The 23,271-nt window shown below is 38.5% G+C and overlaps 1 protein-coding gene across 2 annotated transcripts; it reads right to left on the bottom strand.

Moving 5' to 3' along the window:
* Positions 1-9,862: 9,862 nt before the first annotated feature.
* LOC309614748 (heterogeneous nuclear ribonucleoprotein A3-like) lies at positions 9,863-14,885 on the bottom strand. 2 transcript variants are annotated; one of them, XM_082363537.1, is made up of 2 exons: positions 14,862-14,885; positions 9,863-14,789 (listed from the first exon to the last, which is right to left on the bottom strand). In XM_082363537.1, exons 1-2 carry the CDS (start codon positions 14,865-14,867, stop codon positions 13,725-13,727), a joined length of 1,071 nt encoding a protein of 356 aa, XP_082219663.1. In that variant the 5' UTR covers positions 14,868-14,885; the 3' UTR covers positions 9,863-13,724. The 2 variants fall into 2 exon arrangements, with proteins under 2 accessions (XP_082219663.1, XP_082219662.1); XM_082363536.1 differs by having other exon boundaries at positions 9,863-14,882.
* Positions 14,886-23,271: the final 8,386 nt, after the last annotated feature.

The following is a 23,271-nucleotide window of genomic DNA, read 5'->3' as shown; positions in this document are numbered from 1 at the left end:
CGGGGCCTCCAATGGGAAGGGGAGTGCGCGAGGGGATTGGCTGGCGCACTAGGCGCCCGGCGCGGGAGGCGCGGACCCGGCAGCGGTGAATGGCGGTGTCCGTACGTTCGGTCACATACAGCTCCCCAGTCTCCACTAAGATCCCCACTTGCTATCCCGATCGCTTAGGAAACGCTGCTCGGGTTTTAACCCGAGCCACGATTGTTCTTTTTTTTCTGTCTATACCCCGAGATCCTGATGATGTCCAGATCCGTGGGTTTGGGGGGTTTTTTTCTGTTTTGTTTTGTTTTTCCAACCACAGGTGTATGGTTTACAGATTTTTTCCTTTCGGATGCTTTTTCCACACTACCATGCCCACTTTCACAGCTTTGGGGCAAGATAAAACTTCCCGCAGGGCTGCTTTCTGGTCTTTACGGACCTGGAAGTCTTCTCATGTTCCTAATTCGGGGAAGAGAGACACAGATTTCCTTGCACAACGGGATGAGAATTGAGGGCAGAACAGCACTTTGATATTTTAAAGGCAAGGGTAGATTTGTAGAACTGAAACTTGCCTGAAGGGGAAGAGAACATTTGGAAGTTTTTCTTTTGTTTGTGTGCAATTTCTGCCCCATTACCCTAGCCCCTCAGTTTGAAACTTCACGTGTATCAGTAATAGTTATATTGTTACGGCACTCACATTTGGTTAGAGATTTGACCCTAGACATGAAATTGTTTTTAATAAAGTATCAGTGTCACGTTATAATATACACTTATACCTTCTGTCACATCCAGATTTCTCTTCAGCCTGTTTTGTAGTGGGCAGTTTTGTGGTCGTTCCACCTAGGGATGTATATGAGTAGGGAGAGCTGAGTACACAGAACTTATTCTGGGAGTGCACCAGTTCTGCCAACATTTATCAGAAGCCACATATTTAAAAGCTGTTCTAGAACTGAAGATGTTATTGGTTTATAAAAGGAAACTGGAAGCCAAATGTTTGCACTTCCTGTTCTGTTGTGTGTGTTTTTTTTTAATGCAGGTGGCTGATACATTGAGTAGAAGGCTTTTACTTTACCAGAATGAAAGCTTAAAAATCTGTCATTTTATTAACTTGGAGTTCTTTTAAGAAATTTATATAAGATTTAAATATAAGAGCAATGTAAGATATCATCCTTCCCACTCTTTAGATCATTATGTTCTCTGTGAAATTCTCTAAGGTAAAATGTGTTCAGAAAAGGAAAAAAGATCCTTAAAATACCCTACTTATTCTATGGTATAATATTAAACACCCTATTCTTCATCGCTAGAGAGGAATTTATACTGGTATACTTTTTTCCCTCTTAGACTTCCACCCGATTGCCAGAAATGGGCTGGTTTTCCCTTTGTTGTGCAAAATGACTGTGTCCTTGAGGAATGTTTGGAGCCTTTGGCAACCAAGGATGATCCAGAAACATATCAGGTGTCAGCCCGGTTGTGTTGCCTACATTTCAACTGAGTAAAACTCATATCATGAAAGAGGAAAGCTTTTCCAGATACATTTTCTTCTGGAGATCTTTATCCCTATGATCTCAGAAAATTGATCGCTTTACCATCTAAGGTTCACTTTGTTTAAAAGCCAATTCTTCCTAAGGTATGTGTCTTTAGATGACCCCACAAACAAAGCATTATGACTTCATCAGAATCAACAACCTGCCATGACAAATACCAATAAGGAAGAAAAGGGTTACAGGAATCCTAACACTCCTCACAGTAAAATCAACATCTGGTCCCTTGGATTTTATATGTGTTAAAGAGGATCTTCGGGCTTCCCTGGTGGCGCAGTGGTTGAGATCTGCCTGCCAATGCAGGGAACACGGGTTCGAGCCCTGGTCTGGGAAGATCCCACATGCCGCGGAGCAACTAGGCCCGTGAGCCACAACTACTGAGCCTGCGCGTCTGGAGCCTGTGCTCCGCAACAAGAGAGGCCGCGATAATGAGAGGCCCGCGCACCGCGATGAAGAGTGGCCCCCACTTGCCACAACTAGAGAAAGCCCTCGCACAGAAACGAAGACCCAACACAGCCATAAATAAATAAATAAACCCAAAGTTTAAAAAAAAAAAAAAAAAGAGGATCTTCATAGGAGGGAAAAGTCAGTACCAGTCATATCTTTCCAGGAAATAGTAAATAGTACATAATTACTTCACTATCTTCTTCATTCTTTCATTGATATATAGAAGATCCTGATGTACTCAGGAGCTAAAACAGTGACTTTCAGATGGGGTGGGAGCATATAATTAACTCCAGGAAGCATGAAATATTTATATCTAAAACAATTGATTATACAGTGTTTGAGGACTAGGCTCACATCTCATTTCTTCAGTTTTTGTTTTGTTTTGCTTGTTTTTTACACATCTCATTTCTTTACAGAGTGGAGCTTCCTATCAGATAGGCAAAAGACAAAATGCCTGACAATTCCAAAAGTAGGAGAGGAAGTGGCGCTCTCATAAACTCTATACGAGGGCTTCCCTGGTGGCGCAGTGGTTAAGAATCCACCTGCCAGTGCAGGGGACACAGGCTCGAGCCCTGGCCCAGGAAGATCCCACATGCGGCAGAGCAACTGAGCCCGTGTGCCACAACTACTGAGCCTGCACCCTAGAGCCCACGAGCCACAACTACTGAGCCCGACGCATAACTACTGAAGCCCGCGAGCCTAGAGCCTATGCTCTGCAACAAGAGAAGCCACCGCCATGAGAACCCCACGCAACGCAACGAAGAGTAGCCCCCACTCGCCGCAAGTAGAGAAGGCCCGTGAGCAGCAACGAAGACCCAACACAGCCAAAAAATAAAAAATAAAAGTTCTCTCTTAAAAAAAAAAAAAAGATATTTTGGAGACAACTGGAGAAATTTAAGCAGAAAATAGGTATCAGATAATATTAAGGAATAATAACTGTCTTTGTTAGATTTGATAATGATGTTCATTTTTAAATTTCCATAGCCATTAGAAATGACCCTCAGGTTCAAGGAAGAGATTCTCCTTCACCTCACAAACTACCCCCACCTCCATCTCCCTGGAAGAATAAAACCAGGACATACACAAGCTGTGTATGTGCCTGAGGTCTTCCCTGCCAAGGAAAAGGCAGAGCCTATGACACAGGGGACTAAAAGCAGCTGGACTTTCTGGCAGAAAAGGAGAAGAAATATGGGAAACCAAATAGTCTAATTTCTTAAAGGACCCACAAAGGGATCAATGGGCAAATACTGCAATATTGATAATGTCATGTGATTTATGAATGCTTGAATTCTAGTGATTCAGTAGACCGGTGAGTTAGGAGCAGTCCTATGAGAATATTCTTGTTGGAGCATGAAGAGGCAGAGCTGACGAGTCCTTACTTGAGTCTGTGTCTCCCCAGAGTGGTTTATTCTTAGTCTCCCACTGGCTGATCTCATCAGAGAAATAGAGGCAGTTTAGCAACCAGCAGCTTGGTTATTGGATTGGAAAAGGCAACAGGCCAGGAATCCAAGGCTTGTATTCTTATCCCAGCTCTGTCATTAGCAAGCTTGGTCAAGGCTCTTAACTTCTCTGGATTTATTTCCTTATCAATAAAATGAGTAAATCAGACTGTAAAATCTTCAAGTTTTCTTTCCAGATTTCAAATTCCACGCACCTATCAGAGGGAATCAAAATTTGAAATGATTTGTTTAAAATACTATGTTTAAAAGTCTAAGATAAAATGCAATGGAAATGATGTACTATTTTGAGTTTTAAAAAAATCACTTTTATAAGTAAAATAAGGAACTTGGCTTCATTGTAATTTTTGTAGAAATACTGGGGTGCTTTAGTTAACAATTTAAAAATGCTAACGTAATCCAGCTGAGCTGTAAATGGGATTTCAAAAAGTATCAGGGGAATTCCCTGGCGGTTCAGTGGTTAGGACTCCCTGCTTTCACTGCTTTGGGCCCAGGTTCAATCCCTGGTCGAGGAACTAAGATCCCACACACCGCAGGGGCGCAGACAAAAAAAAAAAAAGTATCAAAAACTCCAAATTCATGATTTAGAGTGATACTTTAAAAAAAGCATATCTACAAAAAAAAGTATTATTTTTCTAATTTTGAATCTAAACTAGTCATTTCATGTGGATCTCCTAAGAAGAGACAACGAAAATTAACAAAATAACAGATGGTTTGTATATGTGACCTATTCTGCGTGACTTACTTTACATGTCAAAAACAATTGATTTATATACATATCTGGTTTGTAAATAGGATTGCAAGTCAGGAGAACTTTGTCTTCACTTTCTCCCCTTTCCCTGTGCCTCCCTATCAAGAATTCTCTTACCCAGGTCTGCAGACCTTGAGCACATTCCTTGCTTGCTTCTCCCCTAGACCTCTTAGAAAGTTATCCTTTTGGGGGGAAGGAGGAACCGTTTAAAAACCGAATGAAAACCATGGACCCACTCCACAGAAAAATGCTCATACTCATAAAATTTTGTATTTTAGGGGGTTACCTGACCCTCAGAAGTCCATCCATTGGCGGAAGTTTGTAAACCTCAAGGTAAGAACACCTCCGCTGAAGAGCCAATGATGGATACCCTTTGCCCCTTTTAAAACCTGTCTATCTTTTACGTAGACACAATTTCATAGCACTTGTTTTCTTTTTTTCTCTTGTTTATTTTCCTGTCCTTCTGAAAAGCAGTGTGCTGTGTGAGAAGCTCTGGATTGGGAACCAGAAGAGTTGATCACTTACCTTGATTCTTCCCGGGGGGTGATACTAAACTTACTTAACAACAGATGTGGCACAGGTACCAACTGTGCAGGACAGAAGCTGCTCAGTGCTGGAGAAAGGGCCTGGATGCTCTCTGCCCCAAGGGCCAGGTATCTGTAGTCAGATCATGGGTAGCTGTGGGGGGGATGCCGAGGCCACAGAAGGAGATTCTTTTGGGGGTCTGAGGGCAGTGGCTATTTACTAACCACTATAAAAGTATTTCAGTGTTTTCTTTCGGGAGTGATAGAAATGTTCTAAAAATTATGGTGACGATTGACCAACTGTTTAAATTTACCGAAAATTATTGAGTAATTATTATGGGTGACGTTTATGGTATGTGAATTATACCCCAATAAAGCTGTTTAAAAACAAGAGCATTTCAATATTTTAACAAAACAGCCATAACAGTAAGTCCCGGCTGGTCTTCAGACTGGCTTTCCCATTAATGATATAAGATCAGAGGCTGGTCAGGTGTCTCCCTGGGTCTAGATTTTTAATCTGTAAAATGGAGAGTCAATGGTTTCTTCAAAGCTTTCCAGATAAATTCTTTCCCTTGTCAAAAAATCCCATAATTGTGTTATCATAATTTATATTGTCCTTCTTTACCTACTTATAAAGCCATCATTGCCCAAACACATATTTACCCTTCCTCTGCTGTTTAGGAGGGATAGCAACCCTAGTGATTTTGTCCCTGCCAGACAGTTCTTTCTTATCCTATGACTTTACCTCCTGCCTACCTTTCCCGTCCTGTGTGTGTGTGCCCCTTTTTTGCCTATCTCCACTTAACACATATTAGAAAAGGCACTAGGGCTTCCCTGGTGGCACAGTGATTAAGAACCTGCCTGCCAATGCAGGGGACACAGGTTTGAGCCCTGGTCCGGGAAGATCCCACATGCCACGGAGCAACTAAGCCCATGGGCCACAACTACTGAAGCCCGCACGCTTAGGGACCGTGCTCTGCAGCAAGAGAAGCCACCGCAATGAGAAGCCCTCGCACGGCAACCAAGAGCAGCCCCCGCTCGCCGCAACTAGAGAAAGCCCGCACGCAACAATGAAGACCCAATGCAGCCAAAAATAAAAATAAATAAAATAAATAAATTTATTAAAAAAAAAAAAAAAAGAATAGACTTGGAATCAGAAGGGCTAGACTTTGAATCTTAACTCTGCTACTTAGTTCTGTGACCTGGAGTTGGTCATTTAAGTTTGTCTGAACCGGGCTTCCGTGGTGGTGCAGTGGTTGGGAATCCACCTGCCAATGCAGGGGACGAGGGTTCAAGCCCTGGTCCGGGAAGATCCCACATGCCGCGGAGCAACTAAGCCCGTGCGCCACAACTACTGAAGCCTGCGCTCTAGAGCCCGCGAGCCACAACTACTGAGCCCACGAGCCACAACCACTGAAGCGTGCACACCTAGAGCCTGTGCTCCACAACAAGAAAAGCCACCACAATGAGAAGCCCGCACACCGCAACAAAGAGTAGCCCCCACTCACTGCAACTAGAGAGAGCCCACGTGCAGCAACGAAGACCCAATGCAGCCAAAAATAAATAAATTTATATTAAAAAAAATTTATTAGAACAGTTTGGGAAATTTTACTGTTATCGAATCAAAGTTAAATTACCTTGTCCTCACTGTATTGTGTTATGTCGGGGAATAACCTAGTCCTTAGGAGAAACATGTTCAAGTATTTATGGGCGAAGTGTCAGGATTTCTGCAACTTTCAGAAAATTGCAAATTTCACACACACACGTATATGTGTTCTATATAATGAGAGAGCTATAGACATATAGAGAAATATATAGACAATTTTTTTTTTTTGGCTGTGCCGCATGGCATGCAGGATCTTAGTTCCATCACTAGGGATCGAACCCAGGCCCCCTGCAGTGGAAGCGTGGAGTCTTAACCACTGGACTGCCAGGGAAGTCCCATATAGATAATTTTGATAGTTAACTTGATGTGTCAGTTCAGCTAGGCTATAGTACCCAGTTATTTAATCAAACACTAATCAAGGTATTGCTGTGACAGTACAGTTGGCTCTCCATATCTGCAGATGTGAAACCTGCAGGTAGAGAGGGCCGACAGTATCCATATTGTCTATGCTATTTTATTTTATTTTATTTTATTTTATTTTATTTTATTATTTTATTATTTTTGGCTGCGTTGTGTCTTCGTTGCTGCTGGTGGGCTTTCTCTAGTTGTGACGATCGGGAGCTACTCTTCGCTGCGGTGCACGGGCTTCTCATTGCGGTGGCTTCTCTTGTTGTGGAGCACGGGCTCTAGGTGTGTGGGCTTCAGTAGTTGCAGCATGTGAGCTCAGTAGTTGTAGCTCTCGGGCTCTAGAGCACAGGCTCAGTAGTTGTGGTGCACGGGCTTAGTTGCTCTGCAGCATGTGGGATCTTCCCAGACCAGGGATCGAACCCGTGTCCCCCTGCATTGGCAGGAGGATTCTTAACCACTGTGCCACCAGGGAAGTCCCTGTACTATGCTATTTTATATAAGCAATTTGAGCATTGGAGGATTTTGGTATCCACAGGGGCTTCTGGGTCTTCTGGAGCCAATTTCCTGGGAAAAGGAGGGACAACTGTACCTTGTAGATGAGTACATCTAGAATCCAGTTGACTTTATTTTTTTAAATATTTGTTTATTTATTTATGTAGGCTGCACCAGGTCTTAGTTGTGGCGCTTGGGATCTTCATTTCAGCATGCAGGATCTTTTAGTTGCAGCATTCAGGATCTAGTTCCCCAACCAGGGATCGAACCCAGGCCCCCTGCATTGGGAGCAGTGTGGAGTCTTACCCACTGGACCACCAGGGAAGTCCCGCATGAGACAATTTCTTAAACTAAATCTTGTTATATATATCTCTATCTATCTATCTACCTATCTATAGAGAGAGGGAAGGAAAGAGAAAAAGAACTATATATCTATATAGAGCTACAGATTGATAGAAAGATAGATATGGATATATCCTATAGGCTTTGTTTCTCTGGAGAATCCTGACTGATAAAATAATAGATATAGATATAGATAAAGCAAATGTGGCAAATGTTAACAACTGCTAAATCTAGGTGAAGGGCATATGGATGTTCATTGTACTATTAACTTTTCTCAACATTTGAAAGTTTTTATCATAAAAATTGATGGAAAGATTAAAAGTGTGTTTTAATGAAAATTTTGGAAAGGTAATACAGCTCAATCAGCGCAGAGACATAGCCTAATAAAAATACTGGTATTTAAACATAAAGAGTGGTGATTGTACAGCACAGGGAATACAGTCAATATTTTGTAATAACTATAAATGCAGTATAATCTATAAAAATTTTGAATCACAGTGTTGCATGCCTGAAACTAAGATAATATTGTAAGCCAATTATACTTCAAAAAAAAAAAAAAAAGAAAAAAGAAAGAAAACTGTAAATATTGCCTTAAAAAAATCAAGAACAAATCAGTTTGGCATCAGAATCCTCCACTTTAGTATTAGCAAACAGTGAATTAGTGTCTTAAAAATCCTTGGGGAAGGGAAAATGTGGTCCTAAATTTTAGAATCATTTAAGCAAAAACTCATGGAAGTGGGAGCTCAGTAGTTGTGGTGCACGGGCTTAGTTGCTCCACGGCATGTGGGATCTTCCCAGACCAGGAATTGAACCCATGTCCCCTGCATTGGCAGGCAGATTCTCAACCACTGTGCCATCAGAGAAGCCCTGGTTATCTGTTTTAAATATAGCAGTGTGTACATGTCAATCCCAAACTCCCAGTCTATCCCTCCCGCTCCCCGACCCTTTCCCCCTGGTAACCATAAGTTCATTCTCTAAGTCTGTGAGTCTGTTTTGTTTTGTTTTTTTTAAATTTGCCCTGCCTCGCAGCTTGTGGGATCTTTGTTCCCTGAGCAGGGATTGAACCCAGGCCCTCAGCAGTGAAAGTGCGGAGTCCTAACCACTGACTGCTGGGAATTCCCATTTCTGGTTTGTAAATAAGTTCATTTGTATCATTTTTTTTTTAGATTCCGCACATAAGCAATATCATATGATATTTGTCTTTGTCTGACTTACTTCACTTAGTATGATAATCTCCGGGTCCATCCATATTGCTGCAAATGGCATTAATTTTATTCTCTTTAATGGCTGAGTAATATTCCATTGTATATATGTACTACATCTTCTTTACCCATTCATCTGTTGATGAATATTTAGGTTGCTTCCATGTTTTGGCTATTGTAAACAGTGCTGCAATGAACATTGGGGTGCATGTATCCTTTCAAACAATGTTTTTCTCTGGATATTTGCTCAGGAGTGGGATTACTGGATCATATGGTAGTGCTATTTTTACTTTCTTAAGGAACCTCCATATTGTTCTCCATAGTGGCTGTACCAGTTTACATTCCCACCAAGAGTGTAGGAGGGTTCCCTTTCTCCACACTGTCTCCAGCATTTATTGTTTGTAGACTTTTTGATGATGACCATTCTGACTGGCGTGAGGTGATATCTCATTGTAGTTTGATTTGCATTTATCTAACCATTAGCGATGTTGAGCATCTTTTCACGTACCTCTTTGCCATTTGTATGTCCTCTTTGGAGAAATGTCTACTTAGGTCTTCCGTGCATTTTTTTTTTTTTTCTTTTAACTTTGCTTTAGTAATATGAAAATTTAACACTTAATTGACTGTTAAACCTAATTTTGAATAGGTCTCTTGTTTCCATCTTGCTTGATAAAGTAACATATATTCAGCAACTTATACCAAAGTTTCACTGCGATTATTATTATTATTTTTTAAACATCTTTATTGAAGTATAATTGCCTTACAATGGTGTGTTAGTTTCTGCTTTATAACAAAGTGAATCAGTTATACATATACAATATGTTCCCATTTCTCTTCCCTCTTGCATCTCCCTCCCTCCCACCCTCCCCATCCCACCCCTCTAGGTGGTCACAAAGCACCGAGCTGATCTCCCTGTGCTATGCGGCTGCTTCCCACTAGCTATCTATTTTACATTTGGTAGTGTATATATGTCCATGACACTCTCTTACCCTGTCACATCTCACCCCACCCCCTCCCCATATCCTCAAGTCCATTCTCTAGTAGGTCTGTGTCTTTATTCCGTCTTGCCACTAGGTTCTTCATGGCCTTTTTTTTTTTTTTCCCTTAGATTCCGTATATATGTGTTAGCATACTGTATTTGTTTTTCTCTTTCTGACTTACTTCACTCTGTATGACAGTCTCTAACTCCATCCACCTCATTACCAATACCTCCATTTCATTTCTTTTTATGGCTGAGTAATATTCCATTGTATATATGTGCCACATCTTCTTTATCCATTCATCTGTCGATGGACATTTAGGTTGCTTCCATGTCCTGGCTATTGTAAATAGAGCTGCAATGAACATTTTGGTACATGACTCTTTTTGACCTATGGTTTTCTCAGGGTATATGCCCAGTATTGGGATTGCTGGGTCGTATGGTAGTTCTATTTGTAGTTTTTTAAGGAACCTCCATACTGTTCTCCATAGTGGCTGTATCAATTTACATTCCCACCAACAGTGCAAGAGTGTTCCCTTTCGTCCACATCCTCTCCAGCATTTATTGTTTCTAGATTTTTTGATGATGGCCATTCTGACCAGTGTGAGATGATATCTCATTGTAGTTTGATTTGCATTTATCTAACAATTAGCGATGTTGAGCATCTTTTCACGTACCTCTTTGCCATTTGTATGTCCTCTTTGGAGAAATGTCTACTTAGGTCTTCCGTGCATTTTTTTAAATTGATTTTTATTAGAGTATAGTTGCTTCTACCTATTTTTTGATTGGGTTGTTTTTTTGATATTGAGCCACATGAGCTATTTGTAAATTTTGGAGATTAACCCTTTGTCGGTTGCATCGTCTGCAAATATTTTCTCCCATTCTGTGGGTTGTCTTTTCGTTTTGTTTATTGGTTTCCTTTGCTGTGCAAAAGCTTTTCAGTTTAATTAGGTCTCATTCATTTATTTTTGTTTTTATTGCCATTACTCTAGGAGATGCATTGAAAAAGATATTGCTGCGATTTATGTCAAAGAGTGTTCTGCCTATGTTTTCCTCTAAGAGTTTTACAGTACCCAGTCTTACATTTAGGTCTCTAACCCATTTTGAGTTTATTTTTGTGTATAGTGTTAAAGAATATTCTAATTTCATTTTTTTACATGTAGCTGTCCAGTTTTCCCAGAACTATTTTTTTTTTTTTTTTTTTGCCCTCTCCGCTCAGCATGCAGGATCTTAGTTCCCCAACCAGGGATCGAACCCTCACCCCCTGCAGTGGAAGTGTGGAGTCTTAACCAGTGGACCACCAGGGAAGTCCCCTCCCAGCACCATTTATTGAAGAGACTGTCTTTTCTCCATTATATAGTCTTGCCTCCTTTGTCGTAGATTAATTGACCATCAGGTGCATGGGTGAGAATATCTAAATAAATGCAATACAACTACACCTCCACTAGAATGGCTAATATAAAAATGTCAATACTGAGTGTTGGTTTATAAGAATGTGGAGTAACTGGAATTCTCATACACTGCTGGTGAAAGCATAAATTGGTACGACCACCTTAGGAAACCATTAGCCAAAAACGTGTAACACCAAGCATATGCATTCCCTATGAATCTGCAACTTGACTTCTGGCTTTTACACAAAATGTGTATCTATGAGCCCTAAAAGCCATGTACAAAAAAGTTCATAGCAGTATTTTCTGTAACAGCTCAAAACTGGAGACAACCTAAATGTCCATCAAAGGTGGAATGGATAAATAAACCTATACTGTGCTGCATGTCAATTATATCTCAGTAAAACTGGGAAAAATAAGCACTAGCCCTTCTTTTCTTGAAAAGGAGCAACTGTCTTGCCAGTTACTGAATTAAAAAAGAAATCTGAGTTCTCTAAATAATATCAGTATCTTGTCTAGTTCTCTTGTGATCCCCTCAAGGACTAATTATAAAGTTAAACCTCCAAAAGACCTAAATAAAATAGTGGTGGAAAAAGGAGATGGTGGGAAAAACAAAAAAGGAAAGTAGTTAACACATGTAAATATACACAGGGCATAGCAGGGAAGAATTTAAAGGAAAGTTTGTAATTGTCATTTCTACAACAGGTAGTAAGGTTGAAGCAGGTTTTTATGATTTTCCTCTTCCATTACTATGTTTCCTTTGCCGTCAGCCAGTAAACCTCCTGGCTGGAGTTTTTTACCCAGTAGCGTGACTCGAACTTTTATTCCTGAGGGATCTAAGCTCCTGGTGATCTTGTCTTTATGGAGTTGGCAGTAATCTTCCATTAACTTTGATGCTGAATCCTGGGAGTCCCCAGGGATCCATTTGTATTCTTACTCTGAAACAACGGCAGGTGAGGTGAGAATTGCCTCTCCCCAGAAGGTATCTCCAGGTATAAGGGAGTCCCTGCTTCTTACCAAAAGATGGTGGCAGATTGATTTAACTGTTGAGGAGGGTCATGAGGGGTTCAAAATGATCCCTGTTCAATTTTTTAGGTTACCACCCTTTTCTCAATCAATATCTTAAATTTTACATGGTAGGCATATAACCACCAGACGCTAACTGAACTGACATTTTAATTCGGCTTATTGGATCAATCTTCAAGTTTGGTTTTACAATGATCAGAAAGCTATCTGTGGTTAAAGAACAGAATACTAGAAATTTCCTAGGATTCTACTGTGCCTTGAAATTTGTGGGATTTGAGGTTGTCCTCTTTCTTTAAGCCATCCAGTACCATTAAAAGCAACCACTCCAGGGAATTCCCTGGCGGTCCAGTGTTTAGGATTCCATGCTTCCACTGAAGGGGGGGCACGCGTTTGATCCCTGGTCAGGGAACTAAGATCCTGCAAGCCACACGCGTGGCCAAAAAAATAAAAAAGAAAAGCAACCATTCCACTTCTCAGGCTATAAATTCACACCGTTAATTCTTTTTTGTTTTTTTTAATTGAAAACAGGGTTTAGTTATTTTAACTGATAATTGGAGTACAGGCTACTGGTAAGATAAAATCAGAAACTGAGTTTAGTACATTTTGCTTTTGTTCAGAACAAAATATCAGTTGATGCGTTTTTAATTTTTCCTGAAATTATTTCCATTACATTTTTAAAAACTATTTATTAAATTTTTATTGGAGTGTAGTTGATTTACAATGTTGTGTTAGTTTCAGGTGTACAGCAAAGTGAATCAGTTATATACATATATCCACTCTTTTTTTTTTTTTTAGATTCTTTTCCCTTATAGGCCATTACGGAGTATTGAGTAGACTTCCCTGTGCTATACAGCAGCTTCTTATTAGTTATCTATTTTATGTATAATAGTGTGTATATGTCAGTCCCAATCTCTCAGTTTATCCCTCTCCCCCTTATCCCCGGTAACTGTAAATTTGTTTTCTACATCCGTGACTCTACTTCTGTTTTGTAAATAAGTTCATTTGTACCCCTTTTTTAAAGATGCTGCATATAACCGATATCACATGATATTTGTCTTTCTGTGTCTGACTTACTTCACTCAGTATGACAATCTCTAGGTCCATCCATGTTGCTGCAAATGGCTTTATTTTGTTCTTTTTGTGGCTGAGTAATATTCCATTGTATTTATATACCACATCTTTTTTTTTTTTTTTTTTGAAAAGTTAAAAATTCCTTAATTTTTTATTCCTGGTACCACTACCACAATTTACAGGGCAATAGACCTGATGTAATGAAAAGAAAAAGAAAAAGACAAAGCTACAACAGATAAAAGACCTCAGGAATGTACATCTAATTGACACTCCATTGCATTAATCAATAGCTGCACTTTTTGCAAACTGTGGCTAGGACAGTCCTGAACAAGAAGGGTTTCCTGTTTAAGCTGCAGTAACTCTTCTGACTACGGATCATCGTTCCTTCTGTGGCAGATTTTTACAGTTCCTCTAATGCATTTGGGACGACTGTCTCAAAGTAACCTGCAGCTTTCCTGACAACTCCTCGCTCTCTCTCTGCTAAGAACTGTAGCCCTTTTCTTCTGAGTTTTTAGAACCTTCTGCTACCATATCCACCACTTCCACCATCAGATCCATAACCACCACCATAGGGACTTCCCGGGCTTCTTCCACCAAAACTGCCCCCCTTCATGGGTCCATAATTTGATTGCTGTTGTCCACTAAAATTTCCAAAATCTTTATAGCTCCCACCGCCACCATAGTTACCTCCAAAATTTCCTCCTTCATTGTAACCATCATATCCTCCACCACCGCCACTATATCCACCACCTTGGTTTCCATATCCTGGTCCACCACCACCATAGCCTCCTCTACTACTGTAACCAGGACCACCGCCACAGTTACCACCGTCGCCTCCAAATCCGTTATATCCACCATCACCTCCTCCATAACTACCTCTGCTGCCACCACCTCCACCACCATAGCCTCTTCTTCCACAAAAGTTTCCACCACGGTCAAAGTTACCTCCACCACCTCCAAAGTTTCCTCCACGACCCATAAAGTTGCCAGATCCACCTCCACGACCTCTTTGTGATCCAGCAGATTGCACTTCTTGTTTAGAAAGGGCCTTTTTCACTTCACAATTATGCCCATTAATAGTGTGGTATTTCTGAACAACAATTTTATCAACTGTATCATGATCATCAAAAGTTACAAAAGCAAATCCTCTCTTTTTTCCACTCTGCCTGTCTTCCATAACTTCTATGGTTTCAATCTTGCCATACTTTTCAAAGTAGTCTCTCAAATTATATTCTTCTGTATCTTCTTTAATACCACCAACAAAAATTTTCTTCACTGTTAGATGGGCACCAGGCTTTACAGAATCCTCTCTAGAAACAGCTCTCTTTGGTTCCACTACACGCCCATCAACCTTGTGTGGTCGAGCACACATTGCTGCATCCACCTCTTCAACACAAGAGTAAGTCACAAAACCAAAGCCCCTGGAACGTTTTGTTTGGGGGTCTCTCATCACCACACAATCTGTAAGTGTGCCCCATTTCTCAAAATGTTCTCTTAAGCTATCATCTGTAGTTTCAAAGCTCAGACAACCAATAAACAGTTTTCTCAACTGTTCTGGTTCCTTTGGATCATGGCCCTCCTCCCCCCGGCGGCGGCGGCGGCGGCGACGGCCGGAGTCGGGCTGGGGGCGACCGGGCGGCGGTTTTACCTCCATTTTGAGACCGGCCTCGCCTCTTCCCTACCACATCTTCTTTATCCATTCCTCTGCTGATGGACTTTTAGGTTGCTTCCATGTCCTGGCTATTGTTAATAGTGCTGCAATGAACATTGGGGTGCATGCATCTTTTTTTTTTTTTAATTTTTATTGGAGTACAGTTGCTTTACAATGTTGTGTTAGTTTCTGCTGTACAGCAAAGTGAATCAGCTATACATGTATATATATCCCCTCTTTTTTGGATTTCCTTCCCATTTAGGTCACCACAGAGCACTGAGTAGAGTTCCCTGTGCTATATGGTAGGTTCTCATTAATTATCTGTTTTATACATACTATCAATAGTGTGTATATCTCAATCCCAATCTCCCAATTCATCCCACCCCCACTTTTCCCCTTGGTATCCATACATTTGTTCTCTATGTCTGTGTCTCTATTTCTCCTTTGTAAATAAGATTGTCTATACCAATTTTTTGAGATTCCACATATATGTGTTAATATATGATATTTGTTTTTCTCTTTCTGACTTACTTCGCTCTGTATGACAGTCTCTAGGTCCATCCACATCTCTACAAATGACCCAATTTTGTTCCTTTTTATGGCTGAGTAATATTCCATTGTATATATGTACCACATCTTCTTTATCCATTCCTCTGTTGATGGATATTTAGGTGGCTTCCATGTACTGGCTATTGTGAATAGTGCTGCAATGAACATTGGGGGACATGTATCTTTTTGAATTCTGGTTTTCTCTGGATATGTGCCCAGTAGTGGGATTGCTGAGTCACATGGTAGTTCTATTTTTAGTTTTTTAAGGAACCTCCATACTGTTCTCCATAGTGGCTGTATCAATTTACATTCCCACCAAAAGTGCAAGAGAGCTCCCTTCCTCCCCACTTCCTCGAGCATTTATTGTTTGTAGATTTTGTGATGATGGCCATTCTGACCAGTGTGAGGTGATAGCTCTTGTAGTTTTGATTTGCATTTCTCTAATAATTAGTGATGTTGAGCATCTTTTTATGTGCTTTTTGGCCATCTATATGTCTTCTTTGGAGAAATGTCTATTTAGATCTTCCACCTATTTTTTGATTGGGTTATTTATTTTTTTGATATTAAGCTGCATGTGCTGTTTGTATATTTTGGAGATTAATCCCTTGTCAGTTGCTTTGTTTGCAAATATTTTCTCCCATTCTGAGGATTTTTTTCATTTTGTTTATGGTTTCCTTTGCTGTGCAAAAGCTTTTAAGTTTAATTAGGTCCCATTTGGTTTTTTTTGTTTTTATTTTCATTACTCCAGGAGGTGGATCAAAAAAGATCTTGCTGCGATTTATGTCAAGGAGTATTTTGCCTATATTTTCCTCTAAGAGTTTTATAGCGTCCAGCCTTACATTTAGGTCTTTAACCCATTTTGAGTTTATTTTTTGTGTATGGTGTTAGGGAGTGTTCTAATTTCATTCTTTTACATGTAGCTGTCCAGTTTTCCCAGCACCACATATTGAAGAGACTGTCTTTTCTCCATTGTATATTCTTGCCTCCTTTTTCATAGATTAGGTGACCATATGTGTGTGGGTTTATCTCTGGGCTTTCTATCCTATTCTATTGATCTATATTTCAGTTTTTGTGCCAGTACCATACTGTTTTGATTACTGTAGCTCTGTAGTATAGTCTGAAGTCAGGGAGCCTGATTCCTCCAGCTCCGTTTTTCTTTCTCAACATTGCTTTGGCTATTCGGGGGTCTTTTGTGTTTCACACCATTAATTCTTGATGTCTTCCATCTTATTCTTTCATAGGTGCATTGAAATCATCCAAAGCCCTGTCCTCAACAGTAAAGAAATAACTTGAATAGCTACTTAACCTTCTTGAGCTCTTTGATTTCAGATTCCCATTTATGAATATTGTGGAATTGCCACCACTTTTGGCCCTACCTGGGCAAGGTAATCACAATTAGATTCCTCCATTTTCTGGAGGGTTTGTTGCCTGCAACCTACCCTCAATATCAATTTCTGTAGGAGTTATAATTCTCCACAGAAAGCCTAGGTAGAAAAGAGAAGGCAATTATTGGAAGGATGTGGAGGGTTCCTTGGTCATGTTCCTGTGCCCTGGCAGTCAGGAGGCAGGGAAGAAGTCTCCGTCTTTTTTAAAAATTTATTTATTATTTATTTGGTTGTGCTGGGTCTTAGTTGAGGCACGTGAGCTCCTTAGTTGTGGCATGCAAACTCTTAGTTGTGGCATGCATATGGTATCTAGTTCTCTGACCAGGGATCGAACCTGGGCTCCCTGCATTGCGAGCACGGAGTCTTAGCCACTGCGCCACCAGGGAAGTCCGCAAGAAGTCTCTTTTTTGATTTCTGTAGCAGGGTGGGGATGCCCCCTTCACCTGGATTTAGATAATGGGTATTTCCCAAACCCAGGGTGGGGATTTCTATGCTGTGCAGCCAAGAGAAAAGAAAAGAAAACATTCTACAAATGTCCACTACATTTTCTACTTCTCTCTTTTAGATTTCAGAATTTTTCAGTTGACACTTCCGGGATTCTCCTGTGAGATTCTATATTGCCTGCAGATATTTTTGTCTCTCCTTTTCCAGTATTTATACCTACATAAACAAAATATACAGCAATGTCTGGATATTTCCAAGAAATGCTGAATAGTGTATTGATAGCAAGTATTCTTATGTTTTTTTATTTTGAGGTATAGTTGACATATAACATTATATTATTTTCAGGTGTAAAACATGATTTGATATTTGTATATATTGCAATATGATCACCACAATAAGTCTAGTTAACATCTGTCACTATACAAAGAAAATTTTTTTTTCTTCTGATGAGAAGTTTTAAGATTAACTCTCTTAGCAGCTTTCAAATGTGTAATATAATATTACTAACTACAGTCACCATGCTGTACATACATCCCCATGACTTATAATTGGAAGTTTGTATCTTTTGACCCTCTTCACCCATTTTGCTCACCCCTCACCCCCCACCTCTAGCAACCACCAATCTGCTTTCTGTATCTGTGAGCTTGGGTGTTTTTTTGTTTTGTTTTGTTTTTACATATAAGTGAGATTGTATGGTATTTGTCTTTCTCTGACTTATGTAAGTTAGCTTAATGCTCTCAAGGTCCATCCATATTGTTGCAAATGGCAAGCTTTTCTTCTTTTTAAAGGCTGAATAATATTCCATTGTATTTATATACCACAATTTCTTTATCCATTCATTCTTTGGTGGACATAAGTTGTTTTCATATCTTGGCTATTGCAAATAATGCTGCAATGAACAGGGGGGTGGTGCGTATATCTTTTCGAGTTAGTGATTTTGGTTTTGTTTTTGGATAAATACCCAGAAGTGGAATTGCAGGATCATACAGTAGTTGTATTTTTAATTTTTTGAAGAACCTCCATACTGTTTTCCATAGTGGCTGCATCATTTTACATTCCCATCAACAGTGCATGAGGGTTCTCTTTTCTCCACATCCTCACCCACACTTGTTAAGTGGTCCTCATTTTCAATGAGAGCACCTCTGATAAATGTTTTTTGTTAAGTATGATAACTTTAGCTTAATGTTGCTTTAAAATAATAAATGAAACATTCTATTCCTAGTGTATTAGTTTAAAATTAGGAGTGGAAATGATATTTTGCCACATTATTTTTAAACCTCTATTGAAATGATCCTACATTTTTCTTTCAGTAAATTTACATCGATAAATTTTCTTACCTTAAACCATCCTTGTTTTCTTAGAATAAACCTCATTTAATTATGGTGTAGTATACTTTGACTACAGTCTGGATTTGATTTGCTAGTATTTTATTTAGGATTGTTGTCTCTATATACCTGTGGTATAGGCCTATAGGAATTTTTTTTTTTTTTAAGGCTGTTATCTCAGGATTTGATATCAGGATTATACTAGCTTTGTAACAGGAATTTAGAAATTTGCTATCTTTGTGAATCATGCTCCTTGAAGATTAAAAAAAATACTAGAATAATCTAGTCTTATGTTTCTTTGGGAGAAATATCTTGACAACTACTTCACTTTCCTTTCATGGTTATTGATGTATTCAGATTTTGTCTTGGTTTAATTTTCATAATTTCTATTTTCCTAGAAAATCAATCACAATTTAAAAATTTGGTATAAATAATAATCTCTTATAATTTAAGAGCTTTTCTCTGTTTTGGGGTATTAACTTTCTCATAACAAATGTTGAGTATTATTTTCTATCTCATCCATATATTTTTGCTTCCTCATTTTTCTCTTGACATGTCCCATGTTTTTCTACTGTTCTGAACCAGCTCTTCTATTTATAAATGTCCTTCTAACTTACTAATTCCTATTTTCTAATTGTTTTTGTTAATTCTTTCATCCTGATTTCATTGGCATTTGTTTCAAACACTTTGAATTTAATGCTTAGTTTGTTTTCTCATTCTCTCATATATAATAAAGGCTATGAATTTGCTTAGGATGGATAGCTGCACTTCATAAAATGTTACTCTATCCTTTCTTTAAAGAGTAGTCGTCAATCATAACTTTTTTCTCTGTGGTTATTTGATGTTTAAAAACTTCAACGGGTACTTTTGAGTATATACCTAGGCCTATACCATGATGGGTCACATGGTTTGACGTTTTGAAGTACCACCAAACTATTTTCTACAGTAGCTGCACCATTTTACATCTCCACCTGCAATGTTGAGTTGTAATTTTTACACATCCTGGTCAATATGTTAATGTCCATCTTTTTTATTATAGCTATCCTAGGGGGTGTGAAATATCATATTGTGGTTTTGATTAGCATTTCCCTAATGCCTCATGACTTGGGCAGATTTTCAGGAATTGTTGGTCATTTGTACATCTTCTTTGGAGAAATGTTTGTTCAGAGACTGCTATTATTTTTCATGGGAGAACACCAAGAATCTAGTTCAGCAACAACAATCTCGAACCCAGCTTTCCTGCCTTCGCATTCAGTATTCTTCCCTGCAAATGGCGGACTGGATGATGTGTAGACATCTGCAGTTAGGCTCAGACAAATCTTTTATTTCAACATTAGTTAAGACATAAAACTGAAGGATCCAGTGGCATATGATTGAGGTACTACCTTTCCACACCAATGAGCCTGATTCAAGTCAACATTTATTGAACGCCTACCATGTTTAAAGCACCCTGCTAGGGACTGGGAGAGAGAATGAGATCAACACCCCCTCAAAATATGAAATAATTCCCTTCTTTGTTCCTGTTTTCTTACAATCTAGTTTTTAGAAGATAAGGCGAAAATTGCCATTAGGAAAAGAAGAAATACATAGTTGTATTTAAGAACAATCACATAACTTAAATTGTGCTTTCATTAGCTCTTGGCTTTTTATGGCTTTACTATTGCCATTCCACCAGTCAAAGTAACTTCATAGACTCAGCTCTTTAGGAATATAAGTTTTCATTGGAGAGTTCCTTCAGTATTTAAGGATGGAATGGTACTTTATCAGGTAGATCATACTCTTCTCGGTAACAGAAAAACGGTCTTTTTTTGGGGAGCGGGGGGAACGTGCGGCCCGGCTTGCGAGATCCCAGTTCCATGTCCACGGATTGAACTTGGGCCCGGCAGCGAAAGCGCCGAGCCCTAACCACTGGACTGCCAGGGAGTTCCCCAAACTGTCTGTTAATATGATGTTGCAGAGAAACCAAACTGCTGGAGGCACAAGGCTTAAACCTTGTCTACTTTGAACAAAGTAACACAGATGATGTTTTACACTGTAAGGTAACAATTTTATAAAACCCATTTGAATCACAACTTTGATGCAGCTTTTTAAAATTTGGTTTTGTGACATGTCATGCTACTGGCGTGATTACTGGCTGCATGAGAAAGCTAGTCTAATTCCTTTAATTACATATCTTCTTCCTGACCTGGCCTGGCCACTCATCTTTATTCAGTAGGTTTGGATCAAAAACATTCATTGACTGTTGCAAAACATTTAAAGAAAAGCATCTCCCACCACTGAGGCTATTCAAAAGAACATTTATTATAAGCTCTGAAGTCAGTTCCAGAAACATTTTTGAGCAACAGTAGCCCTACTAAGTGAAGGAAGATGTTCATTTGGATAGAAATGTTATATACTTTAAAAGGCATTTATTACTTTATAAGCCCAGCTCATGCATTAACTCCCTATCCCAATGCCACCATTTCAATATTCTGTATATTATTTTTCAATACTCTTAACAAACATCTTTTCTGGATGTAGCATTCACAGGGTGTTTCTAGAATCTAAGCACCATGTTTGTTCTAATTTGAACTATGATCTGGATCTAGAATCCCACCATAAATTAGCTGGTGACCTTGGAACTACCATAACTTTTTGTCTTGGATCCTCATTAAAACAAAAACCAAATATCAAAAAGGAACATATCGGCTGATTCAAATGGTGGCTGTAAGAAACTAAGGAAACATGCATTTTCAGAAACAGCTGAGTGAAATTACGGAAAAACAAAAATTTTCTTTGATGGTCTGAAGAAAATGTACAATTCAAAATTATACTTGAGATGGATGTACAGACCCTTGAAGTTTTCTAGAGCAGAAATGACACTATACTGATTCAAAAGGAAAATATATTTGATAAGTCTGCATCAAAATTTAATATGCCTATAGTTAAAATTCTACTGATGTATTTAAAAAATCCTAACAGTGGATCTGGGCCAGCTGGTATGTATAGGCAGAATTAATCACAAGCTTTACTTCATGATGTAAAAGGCGGCTGAAATTAAAAAAATTTAGACAATTCTGGTTGAATAAAAAGACATGAAATTTGAATTTTTCTTATAAGCTGTCATCATATACATGCTTCTCTAAATAATGAAGCAATAGATGCTATCACAAATAAAGGTGTTAGCATATAAATATATATCTAATATTAACATTTTTGTATTAAAAATGATGGTAAGCATCTAGTACTATAAAGAGCGGAAAACAAACCTAATACTGATGCACCTGTGTCTTATATTAGAATAATAACATAAACACAAAACTTATAGAATATGGTGATTAAGACCATGAGTTCTATCTCAAAGCAATATTAAAATTTTCCCAGTTTAAAAAACATAGTGTGTGTGTATGGGGAGGGGGGCGGGTGGGCAACTAAGGGAATGTGGAGAAAGGAAACTGAATATTCTATAGGGCATTAAAAAAAAAGTCTTCTGTTTTCAGATAAAGAAATATGGAGTAAATAAAGAAAATACATATGTACCTAATTCAGGATAAATTACTATATTAGAGCATAAATGAAAACTGAGTTTTGGGCTGACCTGGCATTGCATATACTGGTATGAAAACCGCACATAAATTTCCCTTTGTATCATAAAGTTAATGATGACCATCACTAAAATTGAATTTTCTTTATATAGCAGGCAATAGAAAACAAGTATCTAAATTAATCTAGTTAATGTATTTAGTACTGTTGTGTAATATTTAATGCTTAATCAAAAGTAGCAAAAGCTGAAATTTATAGACTGTTACTTAAAAGATGCAGCAAGAAAGGCATTTTTTCTCATTTATAATTCTTCTAATCTGATCATCTGTAATGTTACAATCTTAGATTTAAGCAATATCCACAAACACAATCTTGTTCATTAAGAACTGTGGTAAACATCACCCTATTGATGTGTAGTCTCCTTAATTTCCTAGAAGTGAAATGAAGACCCAGTCACCTGTTCAAGATAACATGGCTTATTAGCACAAGATTTTATACTTTTTAACTCTTAGTTTGGTGCTGTGATATACCAAAATACTTCTAGACTAATAAATATTTGTTTAAACCAACAAACCATTAGGTGTAATATATAATATTTAAGAGTTTCTTATTGTAGCCTAATAGGAATATAAAGACTTAGCACAAATATGACTAGCCTGGAATTAAATCAGATTTATATATTGCAAATAAAACACCATATATAAAATCAACCACATCTATTGATTTCCAGATCTTATGTGTTTTACCAAACTTAGATATAACTAAACAGAAGCTCAACTTAGCACTGCTAAGTCTAAATACAACCAAGCTTTGTTAATTTGTAAGAATTTTCCTCTACATAGATAGGAATTACTAGATTTAAACACTCTTCAATCTTTAACAGCAACTTTATATAATTTCTCAGAATACCTGCACCATTTTGAAAGAATTGATAAATTTAGCAAAACGACCCACAGCTGACAGCTCCATATATAGCAAGATGTCTCTAAATGTATTTCTCTTTTAACATGAGCTGAATTTACTTATAGTAAATTGTATTCCTCAATATTAACAGCTCTTCAAAAGGAGACTTATCTGCCAGTAATAACTGCATGAAATATAAGCAGTCTAAAAAGCATATAATAATCTAGACAATACAAAAATGAAATATTAACTGAATAAAACAAAGGATTTTGTGGTACT

The sequence above is a fragment of the Balaenoptera borealis genome, assembly GCF_965194805.1.
Source record: "Balaenoptera borealis genome assembly, chromosome: 17".
Taxonomy (NCBI): domain Eukaryota; kingdom Metazoa; phylum Chordata; class Mammalia; order Artiodactyla; family Balaenopteridae; genus Balaenoptera; species Balaenoptera borealis.
Note: the sequence above shows the minus strand (reverse complement) of the source record. Positions and strands in the feature narration are given on the sequence as shown.

Excerpts from the sequence above, each read along its gene's own strand:
- LOC309614748 (XM_082363536.1), bottom strand. The coding sequence starts at position 14,867 with ATGGAGGTAAAACCGCCGCCCGGTCGCCCCCAGCCCGACTCCGGCCGT.